Genomic DNA, 15,420 nt, shown 5'->3' on the forward strand with positions numbered 1-15,420 from the left:
AACAGGTCAAATCAGTCTGCCTGACACAGGCCCGACCTGTCACACGTGATGACTTGTGACATATGAACTGTTTCTGTTGACCTATCACAGATTTCAATTCTGATTCATGAATCGATTAAAGATTGGGTCATAAAATCATAATATCTATGTCGAGCCTATCTTTGGCAGCCATGAGAAAGTAAATCGGAGGAAGCTTCCATTTGATGTCAATAAAAGATATTCAGCGGAGCCTTCAAATTTCTATGGCGGATTGTTCTTCATTTATGTCACTCGAGTTTACCTATATCTCACCCATATCTACCTAATGAGTGTTCAGGAATATTCTCTAAACATTCTCCAAAAATCAGTTACAAATTTACTCTAATCGCTGATCCCACAATAACCAGCCAGATGACCATATCACGTCAACCACAACCACATTAACAATTCCTAAATTAAATCTAAATGCTGATAACTTCCTAATCATATCACATTATATCTACAATTTTCTCACAACCCATCATTATCATGACCAGTAAAGACCAGCATAAACACAATAATAATAACAATCTACATGACATTTATGACTCATAAATGTGTGTAGTACACAACTTATTATTTCTTTCCATGTTAATCATGTCTGTTATCATAAATAATTAGACCTATAATTATCAATTCACACAACAAAAAAAGAGCTATAAGTCAAAAGAAACAATGGGACATCATTTAACACCAAAATGTTGTGTCCGCAAATTTAAAACTTTTAAGGCAAAGTCAATATTTAAGTGCAAAAGACTTTTGTTTGCAATTCTTTTCAATTTTGATCTTTTTCGGAAATTCCCACCGAGTTTCTTTATCTTTATTCATCTTTAGCGCCTATAATAAAGACACTAGTAATAATTGATAATAATAAGTCAACAAAACACGTGAATTTTTCACAATATATCCAATACAATTTGCCTTGAATGCTCCAACATGAAAACATTCCTTTTCACATTTTTTTGTTCATTATTTGACTTAAGCTGAATTGTAAATAAAATTTTTCCCCAAAATTTGCTTAGCTACTGTGCGTTCATTAACACCTGCTTGCTATGAGCAGTCTTGTGTTACTCATATTTGCGGTAATATTGAAAACCCTGAAGCATCTTCACATTGATAACTAGATTTTTGCTGATAATTAACACAAATTGATACGACAAATACAACATCCATTGACTATTGAGTCATTTCATTTCTACTGGTGACGCGAAATGTCATACTTGTTTATTTGAAGATGGATAATGGCAAATTAAAGATGATGAATGAGTCAGATTGGATTGATGTTGAAATGATAAGTCAGATATTATCATATTGAACAATGCGGAATTTCCATTATAGGAATTCTTGTTATTGTGAGGATTCATAAACATCAATCAGGCGTCTTTAGAAGAATTTGGATTTAAAGGCTTTATGGGAATTCTGTTTTCTGACTTTACTGTTTGTGAAAGATTCCCTACAATTCTTGGTCCCTTTTCAGTACATTTTCATCATGTTTCCTAATATTCAATCGAAATTATTAACTTGAGACTAAATTTGGTTAGTAATCGGAGTTTTCAGGACTTTGAGAGTTCGGACTGCAATAGTTCTAAAATTCCTTCAAATTGGAACCCTACCCGCTATGGTCCAAATAAGAATTTGAACTCATTATTGTCTTGAATCAATTTTCTTTTGACAATCTTGAATATTGATTTCCAATGCGACGACACAATGCGATGAGCCATTTATTTAGCAAATTCGCTTTGCTGTTCGGAATCATTACATTTCCTGCTTCTGTTCCAACTGTATTAAGATGAAGTTGCAAATGGTACTAGAACATCAAGAATTCGAAATCTTGACTGATAAAAGTTCCTTTTCATCCACTCTAATTCATAAAAAAAGTCTTCTTCAGTCATCGAAGTTGTCTTCTGAAAGTCAAACTATGAAGTAATCTCTAACAGCAAGGTGTCAGAATACTTAGCAATAAGATGGAAAGTTGCTCTAACAGCACTGTGACGACTGATTTCGGTCCATTTTTAAAATGAAAATTGCAATTCGTCGCAATATGCAGCTGAGAAATGTGATAGAAACTATTCCCATCCTTATGTTCATCGTCGTATCACTAAGCTAGCGTTTCACGAAATCTACATATTTCTTGCAAATATATTTGTCTTATGAGTCGTTCCATCAAACAAAATTATTGCTGATTTTCTGCATTCATCTTAATCCATCAAAACTGTTAAAGAACAATATTTGAAGAACTGATTTACGTCATATGGCTATGTATGGTTAATCCTTCATGTCTTAAGATTGCTGTTTTTTGATTTTCTAAGAACCCTTGAGCCAAAATGGAAAGATTTTCGCCAGACTTTTTTTTTTCGTCCGATTTTGCCAGATTTTCGCAAGATATTGGACGATTTTTTTTCGCACGAAAAACTCTGTCCGATTTTGAAAGATTTTTGGACGATATTGCCAGAAAATAAATCTTGCATTTTCTGGCAAAAATCTGACGAATCTTAGACGTCCGATTTTTGCCAGACTTTGCCAGACAAATTTTCTTTGAAAACCTACGAAAAATCTTGCAGTTTTCGGTCCGATTGTGCAAGATAAATCTTGCAAAAATCGGATGAAAAAGTCTTTCGAATATCGGACAGAAATTGAAAGATTCTTGAACGATTTTGCCAGATATTTTTTGAATTTTTTTCGGAATTTTCAGAAAGTTTACCAAGTTATATATTTTTGATTTGAACCAGATTATGCCGGACACATTTTTTCCTAGATTGACTAGAAGTTGAGACTTCGCTTTCTTTCTTCATTATAAATTCAAAATGACTTGATTAGAAGATCACTATAACGTATATAGGGAATTTTGCAATATCCTCGCAATCCCTCTACTAATCTCAATTCTGCATGTAAATAATGATGTAGAATTAATAAACAAACTTATTACAACTAACTGTAATTAACCATTCGTTAAAAAACTAACTTCCGAATCTAAAAAAATTCATTACATTCACATGTGAATTCGATGTGAATAAAATAAACTTAAAATAAATATTTTGAAAAATTAAAAAGAAAATTTTTTAAAAAAGGTTAATATAAATTTAATTCAAAAAGTTATGTTAAAAATATAACTATATTTCATACTTGAAATTCATTAGTAACTTATATATGTCTTTTGCCATACATAAAGTTATATAATTTCAGATAGCGGTAGCTCAGCGGTTAAGTGTAGGACATCAAACAATTTTCAAATCAAGCGATCCACGGTTCGAATCCCAAGACAAATCTGGCATAATCTGGCAAAAATCGGACGAGTATAAAAGGTTTTAAAAAGATTAATAAGCTTGTGAAGTATATGAGAAAGGAAAAAAAGATGGGAAAAATTTAATTTTTAAAATTTTTTAATTAAAAATCTTGCAATATCTTCCAAAATCTGGCAAAAATCGTCCATAACTTGTATGCAAGTTGATCAAGTTATGGACGATTTGTCTGGCAAAATCTTGCAAAAATCGGACCGATAAAAAAAATCGGTCCGATTTATAGCTGTTTTCTTGCATTGTCGTGCAGTTAAGGATTTTCATTGTATGGAAAATCTTGCAAAGTCTGGCAAAAATCGTTCTCGGGCAAAAATCTTGCATTCGAATTCTGGCAATATCGTCCAAAAATCTTGCCATTTTGGCGCTAGGGAATGACTTTTGTTTTTGGATAGATCAGATTTGAACTAGCTTCAACTTGCTTGATTTTCAGATTGATCCTTATAAAGTTTGAATTCAGGAGCTATCCCTTCTTATGATTTCTAGTTCAATTGTACTTCCTTAATCAAAACATTCCTAGAATCTTAAAATCCTAACTTCCAATGTCAAGAAAATATTTACTCTTAGTTGTTTACAAGTAAAAGTTGTGCCTACATACTAATCTATCTAAAAACATTTCAATTATTAAATTAATACTTTAGCAAATTTTTGTCGCAAGCTTCTGTTTCACTAATTGAAAACAAAAGTATGGCTGTATTTTTGGTCAATAGCCCAATACATTCGAAAACTGTGAAAATTCAATTTTGATGCTTATTCGTCATAACTAAACCCAAAAATTCAGTAAATATTAACCAAGTTCCTTAAAAATAAATCCTAGACAGAACTGGATTGTCGCCTCTCCGACAGTTGCTTAGTGCGTCATATGCTTCTTATCTTGCAATGTTATCAGCCTCTGCAGATCTTTTAATTTATGCATCTCACATTTCTCCATAATCTGTGTGATATTTTTGGACTCTGTGTATGTTTATGGATCATTTAAGACTGATTTATCAGATTATAGTCACACATGAACAACAAGTCTAGAAAAAGAGATTTGATAAATAAGATAAAGATAAATTTGCATTTCAATCATCCCTTATCGTAGCTCTCAAGAGAAAGATGAATTTATGATCGACAATAGCACGTCGTAGACGAAGTCGACTGAAGTTATCTTATTGTCTATGACGTAGGATACAGTAAATTGATATAAAAATTCAGTATAAAAACTGAGAGACTTCTAGTAGGTTTGCGAACCGCAACCCTTTGGGCTGCATCTTATTACTATTCGAATTTATTATAGCTGGTGAGTATTATTGACAATTTTAACTGTCTAACTGTGGTGAGTGATGATCTGTAGATTAGATTTTGTGTTACTAGGTCGACTTCGTGACGAGTTGAAGCCATAAATTATTAAACTACTTATTATACCTTGAAATTGATGAAATTTCAATAAAAAATGAGATAAAAATTGTAAAAAACCTGTCGTGCCTTAATTTCATACATTATCCATCATGTAAGAAATTTTCATTGAGTCTATTGACTTTATTTGTTAGTCAACAAATAGAACTAAAGTTTGACAATATCTTATCAAGAACAATGATACAGAAGTTCAGTCTATTTTTGTTGTATCCTACGACTTGGCAGTTGAGATACTTAATATTGTGATAAATCTGAAAATTTCTTACATTTTATCTATGGCGTTGTCATACCTTGATTATTTCGTTCCAGCAGCAACTGTCTGGCGAGAATCAACAGGGTTTTTGTGAATTATATTGAATAAAAATTGAGAATTTATCAAATTTGGGTTGGGCAGAGTAATATTGAGTAGAAGGCAGGAATAATATCCATTTTACTATCATAACCTCAAATTAGCATTTATCCATACAGTAAGGAATAGTTTCTAAATGTAATAAACCTCATGTTAGCGACCTAAGCCAATTAAATATACATGAATCATACTAAAATTTTACTAAGTATCTCAAAACCAACTGTCATCTGTTCCTTATTTACGCAAATAAAGACAGACTGTATTGGGTTCGAATTTTGGGATACAATACTATCAGGCAGTTCCATTGAATATTTTTTTATTATTTTTTCCGAATATCACTTAAGTACATAATTTTATTATTGAATTCTTGTGGGACCAGAATATATGAAAATTGAGATAAAGTGTGTCTATAAAGAGACCGCTTTTGGTACCTAAAAGTGTGGTTTTACTGTACCGTTATAGCATGGTCTTTGACTAGAATCATCCTCCGACTAGAATCATCCTCCGACTTAGAACCTTAAATATTACAAAACATATCCTTTGCCTATTAGGATCTCATTTGTGACCCATCATGTACACTTCCTCACTTCCTATGAAATAATCAAAAAAAAGCTACGCATCTTGTTTGTTGAAATTGCAAATTAGCTTCTTAATAATTAACAGTGCTTTCCTTTTTTTACATAACTGCTTATGAATATTCAATTTAATATCTCTTATAAATTTCCAATTCCTAATGGGGCTGTTTACTTGTTATGTTACGGATAAAAGTGAATTTTTTTATCTTTATTGCTAACTAGAGCTCTCATTTCCCTCCTAACAAAATGTTAGGGTTTGTCCAAAATTTCAGGCATTCAGCCTAGGACGATCTATAATATATAGTCAAAAAATGTAGGCCTGTGCATTTTAAATGCAAGCTTGCAGCACTTGAAAGGACCCTACAAAATTCTGTCAGTGGTGTGAAATCCTTGTGCTGCGACACACTAGCGCGGTAGAGGATTGTCACCATTACCACCAAAATGTGACCGCAAAAAATAAAGATTGTCCAACGCTTAACTAGAAGATATTGCCGAAAATTGCAAGTCTGTGCATCTAAATTGTAGAAAATTGAGGTTTGCAGTTCTTGACCGAGCACTACAAAATTCAGTCAGTAGTAGGCAAACTTTGCTGTACGGCACTGTAGTGTGCGTTTTTGTAAAAGTCAAGAATGCCAATAATACCAATATCGAAGCTTACAACCAAGATGTGTCGCGGAAACCAAAAGCTTGCCCATCACTGGCTTATGCGGTTATAATATCTCGAACCCTTAACCTCTCTTATTCAAATAGAGCTACGTAATATGTGAAGGACCTATAACTCAATATTAGAAGAAACGCAAAAAAATTTGTAAAATCGTAGAAAAAATTTCAATCAACCAAATCTAAACAAACAATTTCAATATTTCATTTCCCACATATGTCTACCTAAATCAAATTTAATTAATAATCTCATAAATACTTCACAAAAAACACGCATTTATCGCCCATAGACAAAAATAAAAGTTGTCAATTTAGTCAAACTGTTTAAATAGCCAGAAAATTAGAGCATTTTTCATAAATTTGCAAATGTAAAGAGAATTATTCATCTTTGTTTGTTCCAATTATCAATTGTTACAGGCATTTGATGCGCATGTGATTGATTGGCGTGTTGATAGCCGTTCACAGATTCACATTCAGTTAAAGTCTGAAAAGAAGCATGTTTACTACTATCAAAATGACAACAAATAAAATTGTATATCCACGACATGTACATCGAGAGAGTTTTAGGGATCATTCTCTATTCACACATAGTCACACATGACCAATGAGTGCTCAAAAAGAAGCTTTTCATTATGTTTTTGTTTTTCTGTCTATTGCCCCTTCTAGATGATGAAAAGTGGCTGTGGATGGTCGTTAATTGATGACTACTTTTTTGCTAATCTCTTTCTCTCTTTTGGATAGTGAATATGTGTGAAATTTTCATACCTTTGTGAGATAAAAATGTAGAGAAGTAAATCACTATAGAGAATAACATCGACTCAGATGCGATTTATATGAAAATCAGTTAATAAATCACTGATATGGAGGGTGGCTTGGGTTATAAAGCGCTTTATGGATTGAATATTAATTCTATTTTATTTAAATTGATTAAATTTGTTTGAAAATTGAGATTTTAAAGTGATTTAGTTTTAAACGTATTTTTAAAATTCAAATCAAAGGGTCTGAAGCTATTGAATTCTAAACAAATCAAACTTCATAGTTTAACACCCTTTTAAGTTCAAAAAGTCGAAATTTTAATTTTCTTGACAATTTTAATTAAAATAAGCACAAAAACTCCATCAATCTTGTCCAATAGACAGTCAATAGTATCAAACTGCTGATAATGAAGTTCTTAAACTACAGAAAACACCGCTTAAACATATATACGAAAAATTAAATACACTTTTAGTATTCAAATTACAATAATAAACAGCGCATTGTTAGTATCATTATTATTTCCATTGTGGATGAGTTTTATAGTAGTAACTACACGAATTTTCAAGTTAGTTGTACTACCCGACTCGATAAATAAAGATCGTTAAGACGAGGACTCTTCAATAATATAAAATATTGTGAATATAAAAAGATAACAAAAGAGAAGCAAAAAAAAAGGAGAAAAAATTTGAGAAATTTTATGAATAAGAAGAAGAAAAAAGTTTGACAAAAGAAGAAATAAAGTCGTGAAAAGTTTTTTTCATTAATTCACACATTTTAAAAAAAGAAAAACAACAGAAAAAATAATAATTTGTAAAAACAACAAATGCGACATTTGTGTAAACATTTCGTGACTAAATAGCGAAAAAAAAGAGAGAATCTTTATGAAAGTTAAAAGTTGCAAATTTGGCAGCAATCAAAACGTGAATTTTATTGTAAGTGCCATTCATCCATTTGTTCTTCAATTTATATACATTGTGAATCTCTCTCACTCTCTCGACTGTGCAAGTGCTTGACAATAAGCTCGACTCGACTCGACTCATCATCATCATTTCGAACAAAAAGAAATGAAAAGAGAACTTCTTAGAATTGAAAGGTCATTATCAAATCGTGTGTGATGTCGTTTGACAGAAGTATGTATGGAGCACATGCTTTCTGTATTTTGTCTATCACTTTCGAGCTTGTGCTGAGAAAAAGCAAAATAACACTCAATGAAAATTATAAACTAACATAAATGTGGTCAATTTTGTGTGACAAAAGCGCTTTCAAGCTGTAAATAAGCTTGAAGTATAAGATTATCGATCAATAATAGCTGAAAATGTTAGAAAATTAAATTTCTGGATCTACTTCTTGTCGATCTCACTTACTTACTAAAGATCTAAGTCTCGACAATTCCATTCCTTTCTGATTTACGTTTTAACTTGATGCTATGCTGACTAAGCTTATTATGGCACAGGAATCACTAAATTGAGATAAATCCCTCTTAAGAACCCTTAGATCAGTAGGAAGTTGTTGTAACCGCATGGAAGACTACAGAAGATGATGTAAATGTGCAGTCAGGACGGTAAATTGATGTACTTAAACCGTACCGTTTCAGTGCTATTAAAATCAGTCCCTAAGACATATTCAAGTCCTTTGCTTCAATATTGCATTGTTCATTGCCATTACACCTTCAACATTAGACAATGCGTCCATCTAGTCTAGATATGATCCCAAATTGAAGTCAGGATAGCTTAAAATCTGAGCAATTGAATGACTTGATCAGCAATCATAACCCAGACACCCAACATCACAAAAATGCGCTAATAACTAACAGGTAGCAAATGCACGCAGCACATATGGAAATTTTTATTTAATATTTGATTGAGGAACTGGTGAAGGAGAACGAACAAAAATATTTACGAAAAAAAAAGCTTGAAAAATCATTGAAGATGTGGGAAAATTTCGCAATGCTCTCGAAAAAAAACATTATGTACATCACCGTACGTACATTTACGAGAGAATCTCATTGAGCGCACAAGATGCGAAATAAACATTTTAATCAAATTGAATTAATTTTGAAGAGCGAACACAACAACAACAAAAAACTCTACTTTTATTCCTAATTCTAATTGAAGTTAAACGATGCTCTCAACTTTTGCTGGATTCCGTTTCCTGCCGTGTATTTTCTTTTGTGCCCCGATATATAAGTGAAATTATGACTAATTCAAGTTGTGCATGTTTACTTACACTCTAATGTGGGATGATGCCTTGCTAATTGTCTGATGTAAATTTAACATTGAAACGTTAATTATTAGATGTCAGTTCAGTGTGCTCTACAGTGGGTCACACAGTAAATTCCATATTAAGATTATCTATGCGGATATTGTCGTAAGATCTTCTTTTATCATGCAAACATTGTAGCTTTCTTTATAAAAATCTCAAATTTAGTCCTGATTGCTAACTTGGCTGGACGTACAGATCAGCTGTGATCCATGGTAGCTCTCATTTTAAGTATAGCTCTATCATTGGCTGTCCTTTGCCAACTCAATCCTAAAGCTTCCATAACTGCTCCATCGCTGACTGTCTTTGCCAACTTAATCCTAAAGCTGCCATAACTGCTCCATTGCTGGCTGTCCTATCCCAACTCAATCCTAAAACTTCCTTAACTGCTTCATCGCTGACTGCCCTTTGCCAATTCAATCCTAAAGCCTCCATAGTTGCATCTTATAGGATTCGACCTTCTTCCACCTAAACTTCCGACATCATTAACTAAAAACACCAGACTTTATTGAATAATCATGTCAACAATAGGTGAAAATAAAGCTTTTGTCACTCAAAATGCTAATGCTACGATTAAATTTACTAAACTACTAAAGCACTTTGTTCACACTTCAATGATTTTGATATTAGCAATGAATTGAGCTAGTTTTTTTTTTATTTTATTTTGTTAAGAAAATGCACTAACACTTGCGGACACTGAATGGGATTTTAATTTAATTGATAAAAATCGAGAGAATCACGATTGTTGATGTAAGCGTTTAGTGGATATTTGGGAAAATTTGAATTTTGATTAGGATGTTTTGAGTTGTTGAATAATTTTGGACTTTGTGGAACTAAATTCAATGGTTTTGAGGTTTTTGGATTTTATAGAACTAAATTCTATGGTTTCTAGTATCTAGAATGAGTATTAGGATTCTTAGAACAGAGCAAACTGAAAGCAGCACTCATGAGGATGTTCAACTAGTATTTTTAAATACAACAAGCTCTCGGAGCATGTTCTCCCCGAGTGGACAAAAATACGTTAGAACTAGTCATCAACTGGACATTGACTTGTCATCAACTATTTATAACGTATTTTTGTCTCCTCGGGATTTACCTGTTACGATTCGTCCCTGACTTTAATAAAATATTCCATTTGAGATCTGTGTTTTCAAGTCGAGCTGTATGTAGGCTAATCTGTCAGTTCGATGGTAAGGCCTCGGTGGTCGAGTTGTTAGGAAACAGACTGAATATCTGTCAAGCTCTCATTTATGGAGACGTGAGCTCGATTCCCTCTAGTCTAATCATTCAATTATTACATTGAAAGTGCTGTCGATCATTGTCATGGATTGAATAAATACTCACATTACAGTCCAGAGCGGCACAAAATAAGAAGACTAGTAGAGGAGCTTCAAAGGCTCCAATAAATGTCTGTTAGTAACACCCTTGAAATTGTCTCAATTTGGATGCCATATGACATCCATTTGGACATGAACCTTCATTTGTGTAACTCGGGAGTAATCAATTCTCCTCCTTTTAATAAAGTCATCAATTCCTCCAGTCGGCAACTGTCAAATTCCCAACACCCTATTATTACCAAAAATTACAAATATTAAATGTCAATGCCAATAATTTTCAAGTTCCACCAATTTTCACATTTTCAAAATTTAAAGCAATTCAAAATAATTATCCGATTGTTCCATTTATCATTAATGGCTAACAAATAAAAAGTTAATAATAGCTTTAATAAAATGAAGCTAAAAAAAGTTTGCAGTCCATCAAAAAGTCTTCGCCCTTCACACAGTTATTTAAATTCAGGTGCTTTTGGCAGTGACAAAATGAAATTTTTGATAAGAAATTTCGCAGGCTGAAAGTGAAATTTATTGTAGCCATGTGGATAATACAAAGACATTGGACACAAAAAGTAAAGTGTTATATTGACTGTTCTAGTTTGAGCAGGTTGAAAGAACTAAAAAGTTGATTTGATGGACGTTAATTTTGGTGAATTTAAAGTTTTTGTTTTGGGCAATAGAGAACATTTTTGTGCATTTTTTATATCCAGCGATTTTTGTTGGCTGAAATAAAATGAACAAAATTGTGACAGAAGCCACTAGAGCTTCATATGATTCTAATTAGCATGTACTAAAAACATTAATTTGTCAAAATAAATGGCTCAGATTTAAATTATCACATTTGGAGATTGTCTCATAGCGATTTTCACAGAATTTTGTTTCAAAAATATCTAGAATCGTGTGAAATGTTGCTTCACAGGCTTAACTTGAATAGCACAAGTCGGTTAATCGATCTAAAATCCGGGACTAGACTGACGTGACTCTGGTTTGATGCTGGATCCGGTTTAAAGCTATTCGGGAAGAATTTTAGTGTTTGAAACATTACTGGACAAAATACGTTACAACTAGTCGTCAACTGGACATTAACTTGCCATCCACAAGACATCAACTAACCATCAACTAATTATGACGTGTTTTAGTCCATCAGAGAACGTAAAAACATTCCACAGACAATACCATACCAAATAAAACCCAAAATAAAGCCACACTTTATTCAAATACTCAACTATAAACTGAGTTCCTTAGTAGTTGACGCCAATTTTCGCGAAAAATAAATAAATAGTCCATAAACGTGATGTAAAAGCTGTTCAATTTAAAAATAGTAAAAATTTAGTTTAATAACTTTTAAAACATTAAGCTCTTGACGTCTGTCGATCGAACGACTTGATCACGGTGTCCTCAAAATCACGATTCATGAACTTTAAGTAGCGATAATGCAGATTGTTCAGGGACTAGGACTTAGGGCGCTTAATTGTTAGGGAAGTCATGTTGTACTGGGAAATTGATCTATGACAGTAATGTTCAGACTAGTTTGAGCCACGGCACATCTTGGTGGAAAGCGTCGATCGAAACCATACAATGTATACGGTTCATGCTAATATTTTTTAGCGGCACACGGTTTGGGCGACTCTGATCTTTGACTTCATGTTGAAAATCACTTAAATAATAAATAGCACAAGTCGGTTAATTAATCCAAATTCAGGCTTAAAGCCAGCATGATTCTGGATTGATATCGGATTTAAATTGACGCGAAGCCAGAGTCACGCCGACCTGCTGTCAGATTTTTGATTTGTCAACCGATTTGTTCTATTCGGTTAGGGATGACAAACTCATGTCCTGCAACAGCATCCACATCATTTTCATCACTTGCACAGATGCACAGACATACCTTTGAATAAGATCATCACAAAATGTTATAAATGTTGACAAAATTTCTAACTCTTCATTTATTCCCCATTTGGCATCGATGACAAGTCACTAATCACACATATTCTATTTATCTTTCAGATTAACAGCTGACACCAAGCGAATTATATTAAAATAAATATATAAAGACATATCGTAAAGTCAGGAAAATAAGAAGAAGGCATTAAAGCATAAAAGAAGTGAAAACTGCTTTAACAAGAGATTAATAAAAGTTGTTGAGGATAAACAAAAAGTCATTTAACATTTTCGTGTGCTACATATAATGGTAGATTCTGATACTGATCATAAAAACGTCAACATAGATGTAAAAGACGGTGATAAACTACAAAACGGCATTGGTTCCACAGAATCAGACAAAAGTTCTCAAAAATCAAATCAACCACAAATTCAGCCTGCAATAATACCAACGACAGGTTCAATCGTACCATTTCGTACGAGTGATAAGAATCAAATAATTCGTGAGGAACAATATCGTCCTATCGATCCAGAACGAGGCGATGGAGTAGTTGATACATTTCATCAACTACCACCGCCATACTCGATCAATGAATCACAACGTGCTGATTTTGAAGCCGCTATAGAGCTTACGGGTTATGGAAAATTCCATTATATATTGCTTGCAATATGCGGTCTCGTGAGTACAAGTGAGGAAATGGATGTGATATCCATGAGCTTCATCTTACCATCAGCACAATGTGATTTGGATTTGAATACCCACACAAAAGGATGGCTTAATTGTATCATTTTTATTGGTATGATGGTCGGTGCATATGCGTGGGGATCAATAGCTGACTCATTGGGACGAAAACGTGTACTCATCGTGATATCCTTCAGTAATGCTTTATGTATCGTTGCATCATCATTCTCACAAAATTTTGGAACTTTTATGATCTTTCGTTTCCTTAATGGTGCTGCACTTGGTGGCGCTGGACCAGTCATATGGAGTTATTTTGCTGAGTTTCAACCAAGCCATAAACGTGGATCAATGTTGAGTTTTATGGCTGCATTTTGGACTATTGGAAATTTATTAGTTGCATCAATGGCATGGCTGATCATTCCAACTGATATTGGATTTGAGACACATGATTTTGTCTATAATTCATGGCGTGTCTTTTTACTCATTTGTGCTATTCCAAGCTTTATTGTTGGAATCTTGTTGCTATACTTGCCAGAATCTCCAAAGTTCCTTTTGTCATGTGGACGATTTGAGGAAGCACTTGCCATTTTCCGTGGTATTTATGTCACAAATACTGGAAATGATCCATCAATGTATCCCGTAAAGGAATTACTCATTGACGATAAACTCCGAGCGGAGTTCGAGGAAGTCAAGAAGCCAATCAAGAACAAATATAAGAGAACTTTTGTAAATATTATTGATAAAAGTAGACAGCTGTTCCAAAGTCCAATTCTCAAATTTACAATTGTATCTATTGTCATCAACTTCACATTCCATATTGGATATTATGGATTGATGATGTGGTTCCCAGAACTTTTTAATCGTTTTGATGACTATGCTGAGGCACATCCAGATGTTAAGGATGTTGGTGTCTGTGAGGTTACAAATTTTGTCGTTAAACAGAATACAGCTCTTGGACATGAGTGTAATGACGACATTCCAAGTACCGTGTTTTTGGAATCTTTGATCACTGTTGCGTCGGCACTTCCTGCTAATGTCATTGCGGTAAGAATTGTGAATTTGTTTGTGATTTTTGATTTTTTGACATTTTATTTTGTCATTTTTAGATCCTCGGAATGGATCGTCTTGGAAGAAAGTTCTTCATGGTCGCTGGAACAGTCTCAGCTGGTATCTGCTCGATGCTGATGTATTTTGTATCCAATAAAATTGAAAATCTTATAGTCAGTGCCACATTTAGTGCAGTGATATCATGTGCTAATGCTGCTTTGGACTGTCTCATCACTGAGGTCTTCCCAACAAATTTAAGAGCCACTGGAGTTGCTATATCGATGGTTGCAGCTCGTCTTGGTGGAATTATTGGAAATGGTAAGGATTAAAAGGCTTGAAATTGTTGGAAGTTTGCTAAATTTTGAATTTTTAAATTTGCAGTCGTTATTGCCACATTACTCGACACATACTGTCCGGCACCAACATTCATAGTAGCCGCATTACTCGCCGGCGGTGGTCTTATGTGCCTGTTCCTACCAAATACAACACGAAAAGCACTTTCTTGATATTTATATTAAAAAAATTAATTAATTGTTAAACCGAATTTTTTATCTAATTCATTTAACATTAAATCAGACATAACATCTGACAGATAGTGTTGATTTTTATCATTGATTATTTTATTGTATACCTTTTGCTATATTCATAAGAGAAACCTGTATTATTTATAGAATGTAAGAGTGAAAAAAAAAACATAATTCTTTAATGAGATCTTGTAAAATAAAGTAAATGATAAATGAGAAATGTTCATGTTTGTTGTGGGCAGGTAGCTGGCATGCACTAGCGTGTTGATGCAAGACAAGACTTAAGCAATGACAAATTCATAAGGAAAACATACATACTAATTAGTTTATGGACTGGTCATTTATCAGGATTATTATACCTTGCTTTTACGTAAGGTTAATGGTTGACTGGAACTAGTGAATCATTTGGGATTTTGCCAGCACTTTTTTGGCAAAGTAATTAACAGAATTTAGCATCAGGCTAATTATGCTAATTCCTTAAATAATGGACATTTTTATAGATTTGACTAAATTTACACAGAATTCATAATTTTAAAGTAAATCTGAATCATCGAGTAGATTTGGCAGTGATAATGGAGATCGTTTGGGTATTTGATGTATAATTTTGGAGATTTGAGTAACTTGTTAGCAGTTACGAATTGAGATCC

General features: G+C 33.2%; 1 protein-coding gene across 2 annotated transcripts; it reads left to right on the top strand.

The window, feature by feature from the left end:
- The first annotated feature begins 4,509 nt into the window (after window positions 1-4,509).
- On the top strand, window positions 4,510-14,993 carry LOC139086181 (synaptic vesicle glycoprotein 2B-like). 2 transcript variants are annotated; one of them, XM_070634546.1, is made up of 4 exons: window positions 4,510-4,593; window positions 12,647-14,246; window positions 14,309-14,567; window positions 14,631-14,993. In XM_070634546.1, exons 2-4 carry the CDS (start codon window positions 12,828-12,830, stop codon window positions 14,753-14,755), a joined length of 1,803 nt encoding a protein of 600 aa, XP_070490647.1. In that variant the 5' UTR covers window positions 4,510-4,593; window positions 12,647-12,827; the 3' UTR covers window positions 14,756-14,993. The 2 variants fall into 2 exon arrangements, with proteins under 2 accessions (XP_070490647.1, XP_070490648.1); XM_070634547.1 differs by lacking the exon at window positions 4,510-4,593 and adding an exon at window positions 7,634-7,981.
- The last annotated feature ends 427 nt before the right edge of the window (window positions 14,994-15,420 follow it).

This window comes from Chironomus tepperi, unplaced genomic scaffold (genome assembly GCF_022539635.2).
Source record: "Chironomus tepperi strain 1889 unplaced genomic scaffold, CSIRO-AGI_Ctep_v1 contig_85, whole genome shotgun sequence".
Taxonomy (NCBI): Eukaryota; Metazoa; Arthropoda; class Insecta; order Diptera; family Chironomidae; genus Chironomus; species Chironomus tepperi.